Genomic DNA, 22,955 nt, shown 5'->3' with positions numbered 1-22,955 from the left:
AAATACAAATTCTTTAGGTTTTTATCATTTCTGGTGCTATTTATTTCTTTGCTTAAATCAAGATTTCTATGTGATACATTCCTATTGAAAGAATGTCACTTAACATTTTTTATAGTGCAGTTTTGCTGGCATAGAATTTTTTTTAGCTTTTTTTTTCTGGAAAAAATTATTTTTGAAAGGTATTTTCACTAGGTATGGAATTCTGAGTCAAACCTCCCTATGCCCCAGTATTAAAAAAATATTGTTCCATGTCTTCTGGCTAACATTGTTTTTGACAAATAGGTTCTCATTCTTTATCTCTCTGTACGTAATATTTCTTTTCTTCCCCCCGCCCCCATGCCAAATGCTACCTGTAAGATTTTATCTCTTACTTTTGTTTTTGGCAGTTTTGCCTACATTTAAAATTTATTCTGCTAGCAGTTCTCTGCATTTCTTAGATTTGTGATTTGCTATTGTTCATTGATTTTAGAAAATTCTTGGCTAACATCATTTAAAATATGTTTTCTTTTTCATTTTCTCTCTTTTCCTTCTGGAACTCCAATTACATATGTATTAGATCATTTGATACCCTCCCACAGCTTTTGAATTTCTTATTTACTCAGTCTTTTTTTCCCCTTTGAGTTTTATTTTGTATAATGTCTGTTGACCTTTCTTCATGTTCACTGATTCACTTTAACCTTTGTCCAGTTTTCTGATAAGCCTCTTGAAGGTCCTCTGATATTTTATTTTTGTGTTTATTTAGCGTTTCATCTGCTGAATCTCCCATCTGTTCATGAATATTGTCTACATTTACCACAAGATTTTTTAATAATCAATTATAATTATTCTAACTTTCCTGTCTTAATAGTTCTGGTACATGGTTCATGTATAGGTCTCATTCTGGCGTTTGCTTTATCTCTTGAAAATGATTTATTGTGTCTTTCCCCATGTCATGGGGCTGTAAAGTATAGCACAGGGCATATAATCAATAATATTGTAATAACTTTGTATGATCACAGATGGTTACTAGACTTACAGTGATCACTTTATAATGTATATAAATGTTAAAGCACTAAATTGCACATCTGAAACTAATATTGTATGTCAACTATACTTTAAGAAAAAATTAACAGAAAAAAGAAATGAGTATGTGGAATGGTTTTATATTTTACTCAAATTATTCCAGTCTTATAGCCCCGCCCACTGAAATCTCTGTCTTAAAGATATAGCTGGGAACCCTTGTTTCTGCAGAGCAGAGCTCATTACATGTATACTCGGTAATTTATTCTCTTCAATTTATATATAGTTTTCACTTTGTGTTTTCATTTTTTTAAATTTCAGTATAGTTAATTTATAATGTGTTAGTTTCAGGTGTACAGCAAAGTGATTCAGTTATACTTATATACAAATAAGTATATATAAATATATGTATTTTTCCTTTTCAAAGTCTTTTCCAGATAGATTATTATAAGATATTGAATATAGTTTCCTGTGCTGCACAGTAGGCCCTTATTCTTTACCTGTTTTGTATATAGTAGTGTGCATAACTTCTGGTTGCCAAAGGGGAAAGTGGAGGGGGGTGGAGGAAAGGGATAAATTTGGAGTTTGGAATTAAAATATTTGCTTCCTTAAGTAGGGCATAAAATGCAGTTGAAGCTTATGTGCTCAGATTCTATGTCTTATACTAGCATATGTCATCATGACATTCTTTACTCATTCACTTATTCATTTATCCAAAGTATTTATTATTAGGTTCTAAATACTGCTCTAAGTACTTTGGATACATCAGTGAACAAAATGGACAAAAATCATGAAGTTTACATTTTAGCAGGCATGGTTCAAACAGTAAACAATAAACCTGGTAGGTAAGTAAGTAAGCAGGCATTCATTATGGATAAAGAATAATTCTATACCTGCCCTTTTAAACCATGCTAAGGAAATTACATAGAAAACTACTTGGTTTTCGGCTTGGCTTATATTCCTTTTTAAAATATTGTGTAAGAACAACAAAATTGGGGGAAATACTCTCTCCAAAAAAGTTAAAATGATGCTATTAAGAAAATGACCAGGTTTTGCTTCTACAGTAATTTCTTGGTTTTACAACTCATGCACTATCAATATCACTGCAAAAGGTAGTCATTTACTGTCTTGGTTATTTTTCATAGTGATTTATAAAAACCCAAGGCACTTTGTATAACAAAATTTGTTTCTGTAAACTTGTTTCTATTCAAGTTATATTATACCATTGCTGGCTTTGAATATTTATGGTGGTTTTTGTTACAGTTCTGAGTAAAATATTATAGCACATCTTTTTATTATTTGTTATTGAAACGATTCTTGTTTAGAAAGCTGTCTATACTTTTATTTATCACTTGTCTTTCTAAGTTAACTTTTTCAATGAAGGGAAAGATTAAGCCTTTTAAATATCTTATTAGTGTAGCTTAGAATTAACTAGGATATGTCATAGGTTCAGCATGGTGTGATAACATTTTACAGTGTTGCGTGTGTTGTCACAAACAGTGTTATTACCTCCAATATTAATATTTAACTTCTTTTGTTGACTTAACTGAATTAAATCCATACCTTAAATCATCAGAGTAGATTTTTAAATTAATTTTTTAACCCCAAATCCCTGACAGTCTGCATTTTTTCTACATAATATAAAAAGTGGACCTCACATGATAGGATCTTTTACCTGAGATGTTGAGTAGACTTTAATTATTCTTATGTTTTAGTGAATAGATGGAGGGGGGAGTACCTGAAATTAGAGAAGTAGGATTTTGAGAAAGATACAGAATGAACAGTGGAGTCAATAAAAAGAATGTTCTTGATAGACTGAAGAACAGTTATTAAAAGACGAAACACCAAGTTTTCTTTGGATTATTGCTTTTTTATTTGGTTTTCAAACATTCTCAGTGAGTACAATTCTTTTCATTCTGTGTTTAGCCAGTGTAAACCAGTAACAATGAGGAAAACAGTGTAGGAATAAATGGAAAGAAAGTAGAATGTTTCTAGACACTCTTCTGAAGAGGTTTTCTTTTCTTTGAATACTTAGCCATTTAAAAGCAATTAAGATCTGAAGTTCAAAAGGAGACAAATAGCAGTTCTTTGCTTTAATTTTCAAAACCTCTTCTCCAACTTTTCTGTCTAGCTTTCATAACTGTTTAATTAGTGATTAAGTGCCCATCAAATTGAGTCTTGTATATAGAAACTATTTCTTGTCTTTTCTCTCTTTTCTTTTACGAGGCACTCTGTGCCTGGAGATAAGACTTTTCTTATATAGCTCTGAAATTATCAGATGGTATTAAAGTTATATCTTTGCCTACAAATTTTCTCCTTGGGAAGAAAATTGTTTTGTTTCCAAAGGAAATTCTAAGCCTAATGATGGAGAAATGACAAATGAAACTCATAACAAAGCCTGAGAAAGCATGTACATTTAATAGTTTAAGATGTGCAGTAACTAAGATTTAACTGGTAATAGATTTCTATTGCAGTTGTTGATAATTTTAAATAAATTTGAAGAAGTTGTAATCTACTGTAATCCATATGAACTTTTGCTTGTGATGTTTGCAGTGGTTGCCAGCTGCTTAATGGCTGTGATAACCTTTGCTTGGCTAACATGCATGTCACTTTTAGTATTTATCAGAAAAGTGACAATTTGCCTGTCATCTGCAGAGTTAAGTGGTGTAATGGCAGCTGAGCAGTGAGATGGAGGTAGGGGGAGTTGAGATCTTGTAGGAATGAATTCACTCATACAGACAACATGTTCCTGTTTGAGATAACGGAAACATTAGACCAGAATATGTAATTAAATATATTTTGAGTTTGAGTGATTATTCAAAGATACTATTTTTAATCTCCTTATATGTGCTATTGCACAGTGATGTAAGAAGGAAAAGGGATGATGGTGCTTGGAGGACTTTCAGACTTAGAGCTAATTAATTTATCTGGTATAGCCCTGATATTGTACAGCCTGATGGTTCATTTAATGTGCCAACTTAAAAGCTTTTGGTTTTTACTTGTTATTAGGCAGTTATGTTATTTGCCAGCCTGTTGGCCAGTCAACACCAATGTGTTTCTTTTAGCTCCATGAATCTCAGCATATGCTATTTTACATATTCCAAATAATTTAAATACATTTCTTACTCTTTCCACAGCATGTAGAGTCCATGAAGCATAGATCAATAAAGTTCCGACTCATACCACCAGGAGGATCTCTTTGAAAGAGTCACCACAGCACCACCAGAGAAACTAATTTGTCTGAAGCATCATGTGTTGAAACAACAGAAGGCTACTACCTTTGCACTAGCTAGAGACGGAGTTATGATGTTTTCAATTCTTTGAGCTCCAGGAAGCCAGGAGAGTAAGTTGAAAATCTGAAAATGCGGCCATGGACTGGTTCCTGGCGTTGGATTATGCTCATTCTTTTTGCCTGGGGGACCTTGTTATTTTATATAGGTGGTCATTTGGTACGAGATAATGACCACCCTGATCACTCTAGCCGAGAACTGTCCAAGATTTTGGCAAAGCTTGAACGCTTAAAACAGCAAAATGAAGACTTGAGGCGAATGGCCGAATCTCTCCGGTAGGTTCTAAAAAACTGAAGAAAGAGCGGTGGGTGAAATATTGTACTTTGTTTTTAGGTGCAAGGCTTCATTCAGCTATTAAAAAATACTTAATGATTTCTATAAACTGCTATTCTTGCAAAAACTTAAATATCTTAGTAAGGTACTTTTTGTACTAGTGATAGCTCTATATATTTAACATAGAGAGTTACTCTATAATGACAAATCTTATTTTGCTTATAAATTTTAATATAGAAAAACTATGCCATTTACTTTATGTACATATGTTTTGTTTATGATTATCTTAAGCATTTTCATCATTTTGATACAGTAAATATAAACTTTGTATGATTAGTGTATGAATCAGTGTATATTAAAAAAAATCTTTATCCTGGACTATAACAAACACCTGAGTTAGTCTAACTATAACTTATTAAATGAAGAAAAATTCATTCTTAAATACAACAACTGTATCTGGAATCTAAAGAATTATTATCATTGCTACTACTAGTCAATTAAAAATGTGACATGTATCTATTAGAAGTCATCAACTGTTGGGAAAAACAAAGTCTTGTATTTACAGGGAGCAAGTGAATATAGTGTTAAATAGATAATCTCTGTATTTGTTTTCAAAGTTATTGAGTTTAAAAGTTTAGTATCTTCTAATTCTCCTATTTTAAATATGAAGGTGATCATGTATTATTTACTGCTTGCTGTCTCTCAAGGTAGAGGTTGAAGATTTGGGAAGATGAAGGGGTGAGAATTGTCTAGAGGTGATAATGGATGCTAAGGGAAATCGTGTAGAGAATAACAGCATGAATTCATTTCTTTTTTAGAAACAAATAAATTGAGGAGTTGAAGGTAGAAACATTCTGTTGTGCATAGAACCTTCAGAGTAGATGGAGAAGGAGAAGGGGAGGTAGCTGTTTTGTGGAGGCTGAGGAGCATCCTGAGAAGAAAGAATGTAGGTGGCCATGTTGTATACCCTTGGAGCCTCCCTGCCCCGCTGCCCTTCACTCTTTATGCAGAAATCAGTTCTTTCCTTTTGTTTAGTTCCATAACTTTTTTCTTCACCATAATATTATTTTTGGTCTTCTTATGTTCTATGGAAGGCTGTGCTAGATGTTTTACAACGAGTGAAATATCAGCCCTGTCATTTGTAGTAGTACCATTCAGCAAGATTCATAGTAGTCAGGAATTAGAAAGTGAACAGATAACTTCTTGAATTTGTATATCATTTTATTTCCTTGTTGGGAAGAGTAGGGAGGAAGAGTTATGGAGAGGGTGATCTCTTAGTAGAGTCTTAATCATTTATTATGGGAACCAAAGATTGATATTTTAGAGGTTAGTAATAATAGCTATCATTTATTGAGAGTTTATCATGTGCCAGATACTGTGCTAAGGACTTTGCCTGGATTATCTCATTGAATTCCACAACTTCCTAATGGGATACTGGTTCTGTTTTCGTAACCATCCTACAGGTAAAGAATCAGAGGAATATTAAGTGATTTAATTTTTCCTAAGGTCACACTTTTCATAAATGGTAGAGTTTACCTTGCATCCTGGCACTATGCATGGAAAGCCAGGGGTCTGATGAACTGCTTTGCCTCTCTGAATAGAAACCAGAGAGAAGTCAATGGTTCAGAAATCTCAGCTAAAAGTCTCGTGTAGGAGATGAGCAAGAGTAGCTCCTGCTCTAGCTGATTTTGGAGTAGTATGCTTTGTAATAAAATTGTGTCTACATTATGAGAATTTTGCTCCTCAAAAAATATGTTGCCTCTTAACAATTTAGGCTGATAAAAAATTGCTCACTTTTCTCCTAATTTCAGCTTAAATAGTGATACTTCAGTTGGCTTATCTCTGACTGCCAAGTGTCTAGTTTCTTTCTATTGCATGAAGGAAAGCTTGCCTTTAATATGAGTTGTTCATTCTGCAAAATAATCTTTGGTTCTCTTGAGTCACTTTCTTTATATCCTTTCATGTTGGTGAAAAATTAAATTCTCAACTACTGCATTCTAATGTAGAGACAACTTCTAACAGCTGAGACACTTAATAAGTCATGCTGTAACATCATAGATAAAATCTGAAAACACAGATGGAGCAAATGAGCCTATGTGTGTGTGTATATATATATATATATATAGAGAGAGAGAGAGAGACAGACATAATTTCAGGAAAATTTATGAGTAATTATTTTTCCTCATTAGGAGGGAAAACCTCCTCAGGCCTTTTCATCAACTTTATTGGTAGGGCCATTGTGTTTTATTCAAAGGCATTTTTTTTTAAGAACCCCTGGCATAAAAGGAAGAGCAGTGGAGGTACTGTTCTTTTTCCCCCTTAATGTGATATTTCATACTCAATTTTTTATGTCTTTTTCTTATTAGAAAATATGTTCAGGAGGTAGACTATAAAGGATTAATTCAGATGTATGTAAAACTAGGTCATTTCGTTGAGATATGATGTATGGGTTGGAATTGGAATGCAACCTAGAAGCCTGAAACAATTTTTAAGATTCAGGACAATAATTTAAAAAGCATTTACCCAACCCTCTAGCTGGAGTTTGCTAATTTTATTGATAGTACTACAAATTTAGGAAAATAATTTGAAACTCATTTTTCTGAGGAATGCAAACATATAGTGTATGGGAGATTACTGTGTGTGTGTGTGTGTGTGTGTGTGTGTGGCTTATTGATGAATAATTTCTACACGGTAAAAATCCACCCCTTGTAGCATGCATGTCTATCATTTTTGGCAAATCCTTACAGTTGCATAACCACTACCACAATAAAGTTGTAGAAGAATTCTGTCCCCCAACCCCCGAATTCTGTTGTGCCCTTTTATAGTCAAACTTTATCCTTACTTTCTGTCCTTGGCACCCACTGATCCGTTTTCTGTCTGTATTTCCTGTTCCAAAATGTCATATCAATAGAATCATGCAACTATGTAGCCTTTGGAGCCTGTCTTTTTTCCATTTCGCATAATCTACTTGAAATTCACGTTACTTTGTGTATTGGTAGTTCATTTTATTAAAAAGCTTTTTTTTTTTTTTACTGCTGAGTAGTATTCTACAGTATGCAGGTGTCAGTGTTGTTGTTTTTAAATGCATTCAGGTGAAAGATGTTAGTGTTTCCGTTTTTTGGCAATTATGAACAAAGCTATTATAGACATTTGCCCTGTGAGTTTTTGTGTATGAGTGAATTTTAATTTCTCTTGGGTAAATACCCAAGAGTGGAGTTGCTGGGTCCTTTGTATAAAGTGCATTTTAACTTTGTATAAAAGCTGCTCAAATTTTTTCCAGAGTAGCTGTACCATTTTGCATTCCCACCAGCAATGCTTGATGTTGCAGTTGCTCTCATCCTTGCTAGCACATGCTGTCGTCAGGTATTTTTATTTTAGCTGTTTTGATAGATATGTAGTATCATCTCATTGTAGTTTTAATTAGTATTCCCATAGTGATTAAGGATGTTGAGCATTTTTTTCATAGGCTTATTCCTATTCATATGTCTTCTTTGGTGAAGTATCTATTCAGATTTGTTGCCTATTGTTTTAAAATTGAGTTTTTTGTTTTCTTGTTACTGAATTCTTTTTAAATATTGGGGTTTTGTATATAACATAAATGTTTTATATATATGCATATATATAAAATAAAAACATAGTGGCTTAAAAGAAACAAATATTTATTTGCTCTTAATTATTCAGTTTCTTTTGGCCTCAGCTAGGTTGTTTTTCTAATTATATCTGGGGTCACTTATGTGTCTGCAGTCATCCGATGGTTCCAACATGGTTGGATAGTCCAGATGACCTCACATATGTTCCGTGATTAGCTGGGACCATCAGCTGGTTCCCTTCTACCTGGCTTCTCTAGTAGGATAGCCCAGGTTTTTGTTACATTGTAGTGTTCCAAGAGGGCAAGAACAGAAACTGCAAGTGCTCTTGAGGCCAAGCATCAGAAGTTGCACAGTGTCACTTCTGCCACATTCTGTTAGTGGATACAAGTCAAAGGGACACCCCATATTCCAGGAATGGAGATGGGAACTGCAAAGAATTTGTAGCCATATTTAGCCCACCATTCTCATTTCTAGAAGCAATGTTGACTAGATTAGCTTAGGTCAAATCATGGTGATCCTGAACAGCCAGCGTTTAGTTTAGGCTTAGTTGGTAGATAATAGGGAGCCATAATTTGGTTTTCAGCAAAGGAATGACATAATGAAAATGGTTGAGGAAGATTTAGATTTTCATTTGGAGCATGTGCCTGACTGGAGTGAAATTAACTGGGAAACACAGACATGAGGTTATGCTCACCTGAGTTAATGATTGAATCTGTTGGCTTTGGTACCAAGGTACATCTGCTTATTTTGTCATGTTTCCTTCATGCTTTTATTTAGCTTTCCCCAAACATCCCTTTCTTACTTGTTAATTGCTAGCATGTTAGGCATACATGTAGTAGTAGGCTTTCTTTGAAAAACTTAGAAATCATCACTTTCTCAGCCTGCCAGCCTACAGGAATTGCCTTTTCATGTTTCATGTTTGATTTGTCTCAACCTTTAGTAATGTGAAATTACTTTCAATTCACAGAATCATTTGAACCTACCACTCTGCCTCTCAAAGTTGAAATTTAGCAGAAAACACCTGGAAAATTATTGAAACTTCTTCCAGAAAGCCCTTGAACTGTGAAACTCAGTGATAGATGTCAGAACCAGACAGAACTTGTAACACTTGAACAGTGCTTAATTGACTGTTTTCCTCTTAACTTAATTCCTTGTTATTCTAGGTCCATTTATTTTTGAGAGCACAATTTAAAAAATTTCAAATGTGACTTTGTGGCCTTTTAATAAGTTTTTGTTTGTTTGTTTGGGCCAGGAAAAATGAATTTTCTTCTGAAATTTAGACGTTAGCTATAAAGTGTAAATTTTGCAAACCACGAAGAAGATATAATTAATTTATTATTATCTGTTTTTATGAGTTATGTAGGAATCTCCTCAGATAGATTAGAGCCAAAGCATGAATCTTCTGGTGGAAAAATTTGTCTCTGGCAACAAAAGTATGAAACACTGGCATGGGAAGAATAGAAACTGATAGGGTTTTTCACAGGTCATATCTTACTTCTGTTTGAGAAGGTGGTATTAGAAAGTAGAGATGCCCTTGTTCCTATTGGCTGATGGAAGATTTGCCATAGGCTCTCTTTTCCAAAACTGCTCATTTCTCATGTAAAGAGTGTACTATTTATATTCCTACAGCACGTGAATTATTTGCAGTGTATAGAGCACTTGCCATCTAGTTACAACCTTCCATTTATTTGACTTTTATTTTTGTAACCCTATATCCATTATTTCTTTTGCTTTCAGGAATATCTCATTTTTTTCCTTAGGGAAAATACTCCTTCCCTATGTTGAAATATCTTAGTGAGAGTTTTAGTCAAGATTCCTAGCCTTCCTAGTCAGACAATCAGATGCTTTCTCCCTGGAATTTGTATTAACCTTTTCATATATTGCTGTATTAAATTTGCCAGTGTTTTATTTTTGATTTTTTTCTATGTTAACAAGATGTTTTTACCTGTAATATTTCCCTCTTATGATGTCTTTTGAATTTTGGTATCAAGATTATGCAGGAAAATTTAATTCTTTGGAAGGTTGTTTATAAAATTGGTATTTGTTCTGTTTTAAGTCTTTGTTAGAATTCTATCAGTGAAGCCGTCTGGGCCTACAGTCTTTTTTTTTTTTTTTTTTTTTTTTGGGTGGGGGAGAGCCAAGGTTGGTTTGGAGAGGGAAAGGAGACGTGTGAGAAGGTTTTAAATTCTAAGTTTGATCTTCTCAATAGAAGTTGGACTAGTCACAATTTCTATTTTTCTCTTTTTGGTAAGGTATATTTTTTTGAGGAATGTGTCCCTTTAATCAACATTTTCAAATGTATTGGCATAAAGTTGTTCATAATTCCTGTTTAATTTTCTTCATACCTGTAACATTTGTAGTACTGTCTATTTTTTGTTCTTGATGTTGTTTATGGTTTCTCTTTTATCTTACTGAGTTTATCAATTTTATTTACTTTTTCAAAGAATTTCTGGTTCCTGTTGTTTTTTTTCTGCAATTGTATGTCTGTTTCTATCTTACTGATTTCTACTCTTAGTTTGATAATTTTTTTTTCTTGAAGTCTCTTTGGTTTTTTTTACAGTTCTTTTTAAAGCTTTTTCAGAAAACTTTATATCATTGATTATAAGCCTTACATTTTTCTAATGTATGTCTGGAGAGCTTTAAGTTTCTCTAGTGCAACTTTAAGTTGCCTCTGGCGAGTTCTGACAATGTCCTATTTTGATTGTCATTTGATTAAAAATATTTTCAAATTTCTTTAGTGATTTTTTTTTTTAACCTACAGGTTATATAGGAGTATACTGCTTAATTTCTAAGTGGGGCTATTCTGTTATCTTCCAGCTTTGATTTCTAGTGTACTCTTCAACCAGTTAGGGTTATATTCTGTATCATTTCAGTTTTTTAAATTTATTAGATGGCTCAGCAAATGACTCATGTTGGTGAATGTTTTAAGAAAAATGTGTGTTCTACTCTTGATGGATATGCTCTTCTACACATGTCAATTAAGTTAGTTGGTTAATTATGTTATTAATATTTTCTAAATTCATATAGATTAAGTTTTTAAATCTGCTTGTTCTATCAGCTATAAGAAAGGTATGTTAAAATATCCAACAGTGGTTATAGATCTATTTCTACCTCTGTCAACTTTTGTCTGATGTTATCTTAAAAGTGATGTCATTTGGTGAATGCAAAATTCAGGAGTATATTATTTTCTATAAATTAACCTTTTAATCATTATTAAATGAGCTCATTTGTCTTTAATAATATTCTTTTGCCTATGAAGTCTAATTTACTTAGTATTAATATTGCTACATCAGCTTTCTTTGTGTTAGTGTTTACATGACATACTTTTTTCATTTTAATTTTAATCTTCCTGGGTTTTTATATTGAATATATTTAAACACACATTTGAGTATTTTAAATGTTTCTTATAAGAATAACATTGGATCCTGTTATTTTTGTCCAGTCTGTTAATCTCTTTTTATTCAGTTGTTTTGTTCATTTACATTTTTTTAACATAGCAGAATTTATTGATATGGTTTCAGATTCCACATTGAAACTAACCTTTAATAAACTACTATGTGTATGTTGATTATTGGTGTAATGCCAAAGAATATCTATATCCCAAAAGGCTCTTAAAATGCTGCTCCTCTTTCCAATAGTATATCTATGTGAGGCCAGATTTTCTTCATAGACTTCAACCAAAACAGCATATTGCAATAGATTGAATGCAGAAGATAGGAGATTCCAGCTATTTTCTATTAAGCCAGCTATGAAAGAGGTCTTCAGAAATGTAAGACATTTCACTACTCTCACTTTTTTTTTGTTTTGGAAGATGTAGTTATTTTTCGTAAGACATGTTATTTATCTTAACACACAATGGATTTATTGCTATCATTTTAAGAAAACTAATATATATTTTAAAACTTTCTCAGTTTTAATTTCAAATATGGTAAATATGCACAAACAAGCTCAGTAAGTTTTAAGAGTGTGTAGGTGTCTTGATACAAAGAAGTTGAGAACCGATGATTTAGGAGCTTGAGTGCAACATGATTAGAACTATTTTTAAGAATATAATCTTAGGGGAGGGATAAATTAGGAGTTTGGGATTAGCAGATATAAGCTACTATATATAAAATAGATAAACAACAAGATCATACTGTATAACACAGGGAACTACAAATATAGTAAATTTGTTAGGAGGAAGAGATTAAGATGAGATCTACATAGATTGAGTTTGATGTGCTTGCTGAACCTATCCAGGAGAAAGTTAGAAAGTTAATCTAGAATTCAGGGAGAAAGCTAGGATGAGAGAGAAAAATACCTTTGGGAATCATCTGTGTAGAAATGATTGCCAGAAAATGTGTTGCACAAAGTAAAAATTCCTCCATTCCTTCGGATTAATTCACAGCCATCATGGGTTTGGAGAGGAGGGAACAGCATCTATGTACTCTTATTTGTAAATCAGTAACAGTCTCACAAGGCAAGAAAATTTGTTTTCCAATTACTGCACCTGTTTCATCGATATAGCAATTGGTTATGTGACATAGAAGCATAGGACAACGCATATTTTCCACACTGTTATCATTACTAGCTTTTATCAGGACAGAGCATTAGTAGAAGAACAGCATATTGAGAATGTAATGCTGTTTTCATTATCATTTATTATGTTATCTTAATTTTCTTTTTTATACTCAGGTTTTTATGTGGTATTTCATTGATTGGATGTTAAATCGCAGTGGAAAATGATTCAGGCCAATTTGTTAGCTTCTGCTTTTACTCCTAGTTTCTTGATAATTCTAACAACAACAACATGAGCAGCCGAAACAGCAAGACAACAAAACAGTATTAGATGTTAATAGGGTTACTATGTGTCAGGCCGTATTCTGAATACTTTAACTCAACCTCTACAGAAGACTTGTGAATTAAGTATTCACATTATCCCCATTTAACAGACGTAGGCAATGGAACACAGTTAAGTAGTTTGCCGAAATTTATGTATCTGTGAAAGGTAGATCTGGAGTTCAAAGCCAGATCCTTTTGTTCCTAACTCTCTTTGCTTGTTGTGCGTGTGGGTCCAGTGGACTAGATTATAGGCCATATTCTTTCTATCAGATTCCTTTTACTCCCCATTTACCATTGAACAGACTTCAGAATGAGGAAAATTATCAGCAATAAAGAAGAGGCATTGCATGACAAAGGAGAAAGTTCTCCAAGAAGACAACCTATTCTTAACATGTATGCATCTATTAACAGAGCATCAAATACATGACACAAAATATGTGAGGCAAGGAGAAATATATAATCCACTATTTTAGCTAGAGACTTTTAACATCCCTCTTTCATGATAGATAGATGAAGCAGGAAGAAAATTAATAAGGATATATTTGACTTGAACAGCATTTTATCAATCAGTTTGACCTAATTGACATTTATAGAACATTCAAAAACAGCAGAATACACATTTACCATTGAAAACACTCCTATTCTGATGTCCTCTGTTATTTGGATGGGAGTGTTTCCTTTAAAATTTCCTGTCGGTTGTCTTAATATAATGAACGGGGAAGTCTGTGTATTTAGAGATGGGACGGGAAAGAGAATTGGACTGTAGAAATTTATTTTTATTTATAGAATCAGCTGGAAGTCCATTCTGTAGGAAAAAATTCCTTTTCCTCTCCATTCTAACCTCTGCCCACTCCCTACTTCTAACAAAGATGGTTTACTAAAAGCCAGCTTTGTGGAATATAGGGTAAGATCATGCTTTCTGATTCGGAGTTATAATTGCTTTCTTCATTTGCATTAATACACTCAAATATAATGTCAGAATCACCACTGAGCAGAGAAAATTAGAGTAAATTGACTTCCAGTATTTGGAAAAAAGTACATGTGTAAGATTCCTGGAGCTAGTTACACGATTTTGAAGAGCAAATGGAGTCAAATAGAGTTTATTAATAGTTCCTAAATCAAAAAATGTAGACCACTAATATTGTAAACAAAAAGGAAATGGAAAAGCTTAGTGGAAGACACTGGATAAATTGTAGAGTGAAAAGGGGAGTCATGTTTGATGACTCATTCTTCTAGTTTATTTTAGGTTCCTTAGAACTAATTTTAAAAATGCATTCAATTATTTACATTGAACCTTTTAAACAGGTATATTATCTGTTGTAGTGCAACAAATTACCACAAACACTGGTTAAAAAACAACAACAACAACAACACACACTTATTGTCTCACAGTTTCCATGGTCAGGAGTCCATGAACAGCTCAGCTGGCACCTCTGATTTGGGGTCTCTTACAAGGCTGCGGAAGGTGTTGATTAGGTCTGGGGTTTCTTCTTCAGGCTCAGCTGGATGAAATGAAAGGAGTATGAGTTTCTCAGATTTGAGTTTGGATACCAAGTCTACCACTTCCTAACTTAATGATCTTAAAAAAGTCACTCAATCTTTCTCTTAGTTTTTATTTTACTTGTAAAATGGCAATAGTAATCTCTATTTTGCAATGTTGTTAAGTTTTAAACAAGATTTAAAAGCGTGTCTAGATGAACTCCTTTCTATTAGTTCATCAGTAAATAGATTTTTAGCTAGTGGTAGTTGATAATATAAAAAGCACAATACTTTATATACTTTCGTAGAACTCAGAATTTTTTTTTGTAACAGAAAAAATTATATCAAATATTTGGCACAACGGATTAGATTTCAAAAAATGTACATATTCTTCAGAGTGAATGTTTACCTCGAGAAAATCACTTAACCTCTTGGGCCTAGAGTCCAAAACTAAAAGTTGATTGGGTAGATGATCACATTCAATAAATTTGTAAGTCTTTACAGAGACAAAATAGTTTTGTTTAACTAGTGTATTATTTTATACTAGGTTAAATAGGAGCATAGGATGGGCTTTGTTTCTTAGAATTTGCCTCTCCTGATGAATTACAATATTTTTTTTAGATGATTGATGCTTTACATATGAAAATCATAGTTGCCCATCCTAAGCTTTACTTAAAATGTAGGAATTCTAATTATTCATTATCACTACCCAGAAGGGCCTCTATGGAAAAAATGTACCATTCTTTGAGAAAGGTGTCACATGAATAAAAATATTAAAATCTTTAAATTGAAAAAAATTTAAGCTTTGTGTTAGAATTTTCTCTTGCACATATAAGTGTCATATAGGCAAAGTGAATTTGCATTAAGTATTTTATACTGTGTGAATATTTGAGTTTAGGGGCTTGAGTAAGTATTTTTTAACTTTTATTCTTTATTCTTTTATCCTGGTTTTACTGAGGTGATAATGACACTTGATAATTGGAGATACATAATAGCAGGAAATATGGCCATAGTGGTTCATCAGTTTCAGTGTCACTTGATTTATAGATGACACATAATCTGCTATAACTGTTTACAAAAACAACTTTCCTGGGCTATTTCTCACATTTCTTTTAGGTGAACTTTTATTTCACTGTGAAGATACTTTTTTTTGTTTGTTTTATGTTTTTCAGATTGTCATATTGACATTTTATAATTCATTTAGGTTAAATCGTGGAACAAAGGAGTTGTTTAGTTTGATCAGTATTTTAGACAAAGCTGTCTGAAAGAGAATAACTGTAAAAAGATTTTAACATAGTAGAGTTAGCCTATGAATTACAATGGCTAGAAGGAGACACAGTATGTAATAGCTCACTATGCTTTTCTTGTTATTATTGTTGTTGGTTCAAATAAAGTAAGTTTAATTTTAATCCAGTCCTTTTTTTGTTTTAAAATGTATGCAAAAGTTGTTGCTTGGCAGAAGTATTTTAAGTCAGAAATGCATGAGTATAATGTTTGGAAAGAAACTAAGATGCACTTAAAAACTATAGACTGCTATCTCTGCAACTAAATAAAAACAAAAGGGACACTTGAAAGTATAGTTTAGTGTTAATTCTCATTTATATTCAATAGCACTTCAAAGATATTATTTCTTACCACATAATATGTACAGAAGCTAAATGACTTAGTCATTTTTTCTGCAAGTTAATAGCACAAGCAAAAGTAGAATCTTCCAAGGAATTATGAAGTTGTATCTAATTTTCAGTACACTGCCTACACTGTCAGTTTTTACACCTTCTCAAGTTCCTCTTCTGTTAAATATTATTACCTCAGGACAACATGCTTTCCTAGCCTACAGATAATGACAAAATATCCTATTTATTATTATAATTACTCTTGGTAGTTGTTGAATGTGGTTAGAGGTTTCCACATCCCAGTATTAGAAATAGCCACTTGAATCATTACTATTTTAGGTTATATAGAAGCACCTGTGTAAGCTGTAGTGACGTGTTTCATATTTATTGAACTTAACTGTAGTAATAGTTTATAATCTGTATACATAAATACAAATGGCACATTTGACACAGCAGTTTGCTGTGATCAGTACTGCAATGTTTCATGTGGGTTATAGAATCTTTTGGGAAGAAACCACGTACTATAAGTTTAAGTTTTAAATTTATTTGGTCAACCATATATAAACTTGTTGGAAATGGTTTGGTCATGCGAAGTAGGAATAGATTTAATACATCTAAATGCAGCTTCCCTTGGCCCTTTAGAGTCCCTGATGGAGTCATAAACTTCCTGTGCAGTTGTACACACAGGGTAATATCTTGCCAGATCTAAGTTCATTTCTTATTATACCATAATAATCCTTTTAATATTTTGGGCCAGCATCACCTCTTTTGGAAGATTGTACATAAGCAACATGTGCATTTCCATTTAAGAGAATGTGTACAAAGTGTGGGACCTGTTAGTTCTTGAGTCAAACTTAACATCAGTAAAGCCTTATTCTGATCCTTGTGAAGAAAGCAAAAGTCATTTCAAGGTATCTCAATAATAAATATGCCTCCCGCTTCCTAGCGTTATGAAGAATACATCTCTCCACAATACTGGTAATGCTATATACTACTAGCGCACGTGCGCGCGCGCACACACACACACACACACACACATTGTTGGAAACCAACCAAGTCATTTATTATTTGATTGTTTTTGATAGCTATTGGCAGCTTCCAAAAACTAGAGGTCAATGAGGAAGATAGGTTTCTCCCCATAATTTTGCTAACATTTAATATGTTTCAAGGTAAGACTCAGATTGAATTCTGAAACAGACACATTAGTAAGCAAGTGTAAAAACACTCACAATCTGTTCTGTAACTCTGTCAAAGTCTACACTCTTTGTCTTTTTAGTTGTTCTTGCAATATCTTGTGTCAGAGGTTCTCTTGAGGCAATTGTGACATTATTCTAACCATAGATTTTGGTCTACCTTCTGTTCAGGTGTCAGAATATCTGAATGAGCCCCTAGACACTGTATGGCTTTGGAACCTAAGCCTAAGGCATCATTCCAAAGATGATAGTCTACTGGATTTCCAGTATTTGTGCACATCGTTCGCAAAGTGCTTCTACAACATTTCTGAGTCCCCATTTTCATATATATTGAATTGATTTTACCAATGAAATAATACTTCTAGTATCTACCTAGGTAATAACAAACTACCTTTAATTGGAGATAGAGCTGGCTAAAGAACTTAATATTGTTGTTGCCTTTGGGATATGAACTTTTTCTCCAGCTTTACTGAGGTATAGTTGACGCATAACATTATGTAAATTTAAGATGTGCAACGTGATGATTTGATTTACGTATATATTGTGAAATTTTTACCACAATAAGATTAGTTATACATCCATCACCTCACATAGTTACTATGTGTATGTGTGTGTGTGTGTGTGTGTGTGTGTGTGGTGTGAGAATTTTTAAGATATACTCTATTAGCAACTTTCAAGTATATAAGACAGTATTGTTAATCACAGTCATCACGTTGTACATTAGATCCCCAGAACTTATTGATTTTATAACTGAAAGTTTGTTCCTTTTGACCACCTTCATCCATTACCCCACCTCCACCCCCCACCCCTGACTGTGGGAACCACTAATATACTGTCTGTCACTATGAGTTCAACATTTTTAGATTCTATAAATAAGTGAGATCATACAATATTTGTCTTTCCCTGTCTTATTTATTTGACCTAGTGTAATGCCTTCAGGGTTCATCTATCTTTTCACAAGTGGCAGGATTTCTATGTTTTTTTATGGCTGAAAATATTTGATTACATATATATTTATATACACCATGTGTTTTTTGTTCATTTGTTGACAGACACTTAGGTTGTTCCATATTATGTATTGTGAGTAATGCTGCAGTGAACATGGGAGTGCAGGTATCTCTTGGAGATACTGACTTCATTTCTTCGGTATGATAATCAGTGATGTTGAGCACCTTTCCAGATATCTGTTGGCATTCTGTATGTAGTCTTTGGGAAAATGTCTATTCAGTTTCTCTGCCCATTTTTAGATCAGATTTTTTTGGGGGGAGATATTGAGTTTACCTGAGTTCTTTATTTATTTTTAGATATTAACCCCTTATCAGATATATGCTTTGCAAATACTTTCTCCTATTTCATAGATTTCCTTTTTATTTTATTGATTATTTCTATTGTGCAGAGTTTTAGTTTGATGTAGTGCCACTTGTTGATTTTTGCGTTTGTCGCTTGTGTTTTTGGTGTCATATCCAAAAAATCATTGCCAAGACCAGTGTCAGTGATCTTTTTCCCCTATGTTTTTATCTAGGAGTTTTATGGTTTCAGTTTTTAAGTCTTTAGTACATTTTGAGTTAATTTTTATAAGTGGTATAAGATAGGTGTTAGATTTCATTCTTCTGCACGTGTGTATCCAGTTTTCCTAACACCGTTTATTGAAGAGACTGTCCTTTCCTCATTGAGTATTTTTGGCTCCCTTATTAAATGTTAATTGACTATGTATCTGAAGGTTTAGTTCTTGGCTCTTGATCCTTTTTTGTTGGTTCTATGTGTCTTTTTTTTTTCTTTTAAGAAAAAAATCTATTATTTTATTTTATTTTCACTTATTATTTTTTATTAAAGTATAGTCATTTGTATACAGAGGACCTCTTCTTCAGGTCAGATGTCATATATTTGCCTGGTTTACTTCATTTAAAGGAAATTGGGTTTTGTAGAAATCATAAATTATGTAAATGATTCATTTAATGACCACTTATCTCAACTGTAACATACAATATTACACCTGTAGAGCATTCATCTGTAAACTGATCATCTGTGATGAGGTAAGAAATCTTAAGTTAAATGAAGAGTTATTACTAGTCTAATAAGTGAAAGCAAGCAAGCATATGCTAAATTGAATTATGGGGTATATTAATGTACAAAGATATAACAGACTTAATTTAAATATTTTAAACTTCTGTTAGGAGAACCAAGCAAGTTAAAAAATGCATCTTGCTCTCAAGGCTCAAACCTAAGAGAATGCCGTTTCTGTATATATTAAATGCATTTGTACATGCCTTAGTGTCCATACATTTATACTTTTCTCCCCTCCCCTGTGCTCTCTGTCTACTGAAGTCTTGTTCATTTTTCAGTGCTCTTGTCCAATAAGCTTCCTCCCAAAGCCTTTCCTCAATTCCTTCTAGGATAAAATCAGTTTCTCATATTACGTATCATGGTACTTGTTGGTACGTCTCAGGTATTTTGCTAGACATTGTATTAAAAACATTTATGGACTTGTTTTACTTTAACCTCTTCCGTCCTTTGTAACTGCATTGAAAGCAGGAGCTATTTCGTTCATTTTTGAATACCCTACAGTATTAAACGTAGTGCCTTCTTCAGAGTAAGTTTTGAATATGTTTTTAGGAATGCATTTATTTAGAGTTCTAATACCAAAATATTCCAGGAGAAATTCATTATAATAATTAGTATGTTTCTTTTTTCTTCTTAACTATTTGCTCTGGCTGTTTTTTATTTTTCTTTTTGCTGAATCCAAACTGCTTCAAGGGAAAATTCTTGAAACTAATGAATTTGGAAAGCACCCTGACATTCCCCATAAATGGTATCTGGACTTTTAGAAAAAAAAAAATCCATATTTTTACATCGAAGTGTAAAAACTGACAAGAACTGATGGTAGTTGCAGGAAGACGGGTGTTTAAAAAAGTGCGTGCCATATAGGTTGCCGTTTTGCCTCTCCTCTCTTTACCAAATTCTACCCTTCTCCTCCCCAAATATCCAATCACTAGGAAAGAGTAGGCTTGGGGATGTTTCTTTTACTTTAACTGCTAAGGTTATTAATGATATTTAAAAACTTTATAAAACCATGTTCTGTTCTTCTAGTTGGTGAATGTTTTTGTTACTTTATAAATGATTAATAAGATGGTTTTTGTGTTATGTTTAATGTAAAGAGAAACTTGAAAGTAATTTTATACTCTGTAGTTTTGTTCTTTAACAGTAAAATTTTTAAAATATAAAATTTGGAAGGAGAATAATGGTAGAATGGTTTATAACTAGACTTCTGTATAGAACTCCCCAAAGTAGTGGTCTTCAGCATGGTCATGTGACTGCATCAGAATTTCCTGAAAATTCTTAGAAATCTAAATGCCTTGGCCCCATCCCAGACCTACTGAATCATGAACTCTGGAGATGTGGCTTAGTAATCTTTATTTTAACTAGCCCTCTATTTGGATCTGATATATGCTAAAGTTTAGAACCACCGCCCTAAAGGATAAAAACTTGATATTTAAATTCCTGACAGAGAAACTTCATAACAGAAAAAGAAACAGATACTACCAATGAGTCATCTTTGGGAATTTTCATGACCAGTTAGTCTCAGGCAACTGGCAGAGTTCACTAATGAAGTAAACATTTGCATCTTGTTTCCTGTTAAGTGCAGAACTTCATGCAATGTGATGGAAATGAGGTTTAGATCAGTTAAAAGCATTTATTGGGTACCTTCTATTTATTCTTTTTAGGAGGACTGCTTTTGCAAGACTTATATTGACTCATTTATGCAGCCAGAGCTGTTATATAACATGAACCTTGAAAGAAGAATGTAAATTGATTTTTTTGCTGTACATACTTGTGTCAAAGAATATAAACCAGTGTGTGTAAATTTTAGTTTATCCATTCCAGGCTTGTTTTCCAGTAAACCTGGGATCTTTTTTCATAATTCGTCCATATGTGAGTTGGTATGTTTCATTATTAATGAATATCAATCATTTTTACCTTTTTTTCATTTTTACCTGTTTTGTTCTAACCGTGTTTCCTTCTTTGAATGATATCTTTATTGCCAAATTAGCAAAGATGCATTTATTTGTGACTTCTCTGTCTTCTAACAGGACTTTTGCATATTTACATAAAATTACAGTTAAAGAAAGCTGCCTACATATTGACAGTTTTGACAGATTTTTATTTTCTCCGTCTTGGCCGGCTACAGCTTATTTTGTCTTATTACGTCTGGCTGAGACCATTAGAATCTTGTGGCTGTAACTGTAAGTCATGGTGTTGAATTTGCCTTTGAGGTATAGAAAATAGAACAGTATATTTGAGTGCATTTTGCCCCAGAGTGGCATTGCTTGAAAGGAGCATAAATGTTAGTACAGTGAGTGTAACCAAATTTTTTTCTTCTATCCAGTTGAAGTAATATTTAAGGTCATGAAAATACCCACTTGTGGTTATACATCCATGTTCTATTTATGAGGAACAGATATGATTTCTTTCATTTTAAATTTGTGTGTTTTTTTCTTCTGGAAATTTTATGGTATTCTAAGGTTTTTTGATATAAATGTATTTACTTCCTTATTTTTAGATGGATTTATAATAATGTTGATATTTCATGATCTCTACTTACCTCACCAACATTTACTCTCAGTGCTGCCTAGTTTACATCCTAACTTCTACTTTGTTGAGCAATCCATAGTTCTTCAAAGGTACTATACTTCCTGTCTCTGTGTTCTTGCACATTTTTTTGTTTTGCTGATTCTGCCCCCACTCCCATCTCTCCTGAGCATTTTTAGTATGTCTTTCTGGTCCTTAAGACTCAGCCCAACCTATCTCAGATCCCACTCATCTGGGTTAGGTACTCTGTCTGTTCCCCTAGCACTTTTGGCTAACTACTGTCATTTACTTATTACAGTGTGATAACTTTATACAGTTATCTCTTTGAATGTTAAGTATCTTGAGGAGGGGACCATATCTTCCTCATCTTTGCATTATAGTGTCTAGCTCAGAACACAGTACATTTAATAAAATGCTCATTGAATGAATCATTGAACAAATGAGTGAATGAATGAAACTGACTGATTTGGTAAGCATCTGTATCTGACTAGAAGTCATTCCTATATTCTCAGCTGATAACTGTCATCTTAGATGTGCCGATCCATGCCTGTTATATCTTTGATTCCATGTATTACTTAGTGGAGTACCTTGGACATAGTGAATGTTGTTGCACAAATTAATTGGAATTTAGGACTATATTTTGTATAAAAAATGATAGACATATTTATATGTGGATTTAGTCATTTTATGATTAAAGTTTAACATCCTTAGATGCCATCTTTCTTTTAAGTATCTGTTGATCTGTTTTTTACCCCATTGGTCAAAGTGTCCCTTTTGCATATTTGGGTTCCATTTTGGATTGTGGGTTCCATTGCATTGTGGATTTTTTTGGTGACCTAGATAGAAAATTCTTATTAATAATTATATAGCAGTTTCCTCAGAAATTCTACTTTATGTCATTGTGGTTGATATTAGACATAATTTTTATAGTTCAGTTAACTATGATAGATATCACTATGATTAAAAATACTCCCTGTTATTCATAACCAACAGGAAGATCTCATGAAGTGCTGATAAGTGACTTATATACAGGCTCTAGGCAGCTTAAGCAATATTGAATTTATTTGGATTGTTGAATATAATAAGCATAAAAAGAGAAAGAAGAACCCA

The 22,955-nt window shown here is 33.0% G+C and overlaps 1 protein-coding gene across 5 annotated transcripts in view; it reads left to right on the top strand.

The window, feature by feature from the left end:
* The window catches only part of FUT8 (fucosyltransferase 8), a 255,589-nt gene that overhangs the window by 117,294 nt on the left and 115,340 nt on the right, over nt 1-22,955 (top strand). For all 5 annotated transcript variants that reach the window (XM_045522109.2, XM_010962271.3, XM_074365376.1 and 2 more), the window contains one exon: nt 4,137-4,564. In XM_045522109.2, coding sequence (XP_045378065.1) covers nt 4,362-4,564 — 203 coding nt within the window. In that variant the 5' untranslated portion in view covers nt 4,137-4,361. The remainder of the gene's footprint in view (nt 1-4,136; nt 4,565-22,955) is intronic.

The sequence above is a fragment of the Camelus bactrianus genome, chromosome 6 (genome assembly GCF_048773025.1).
Source record: "Camelus bactrianus isolate YW-2024 breed Bactrian camel chromosome 6, ASM4877302v1, whole genome shotgun sequence".
Lineage (NCBI taxonomy): Eukaryota > Metazoa > Chordata > Mammalia > Artiodactyla > Camelidae > Camelus > Camelus bactrianus.
The sequence above is the reverse complement of the archived record's forward strand: the minus strand, read 5'-3'. Positions and strand labels throughout refer to the sequence as shown.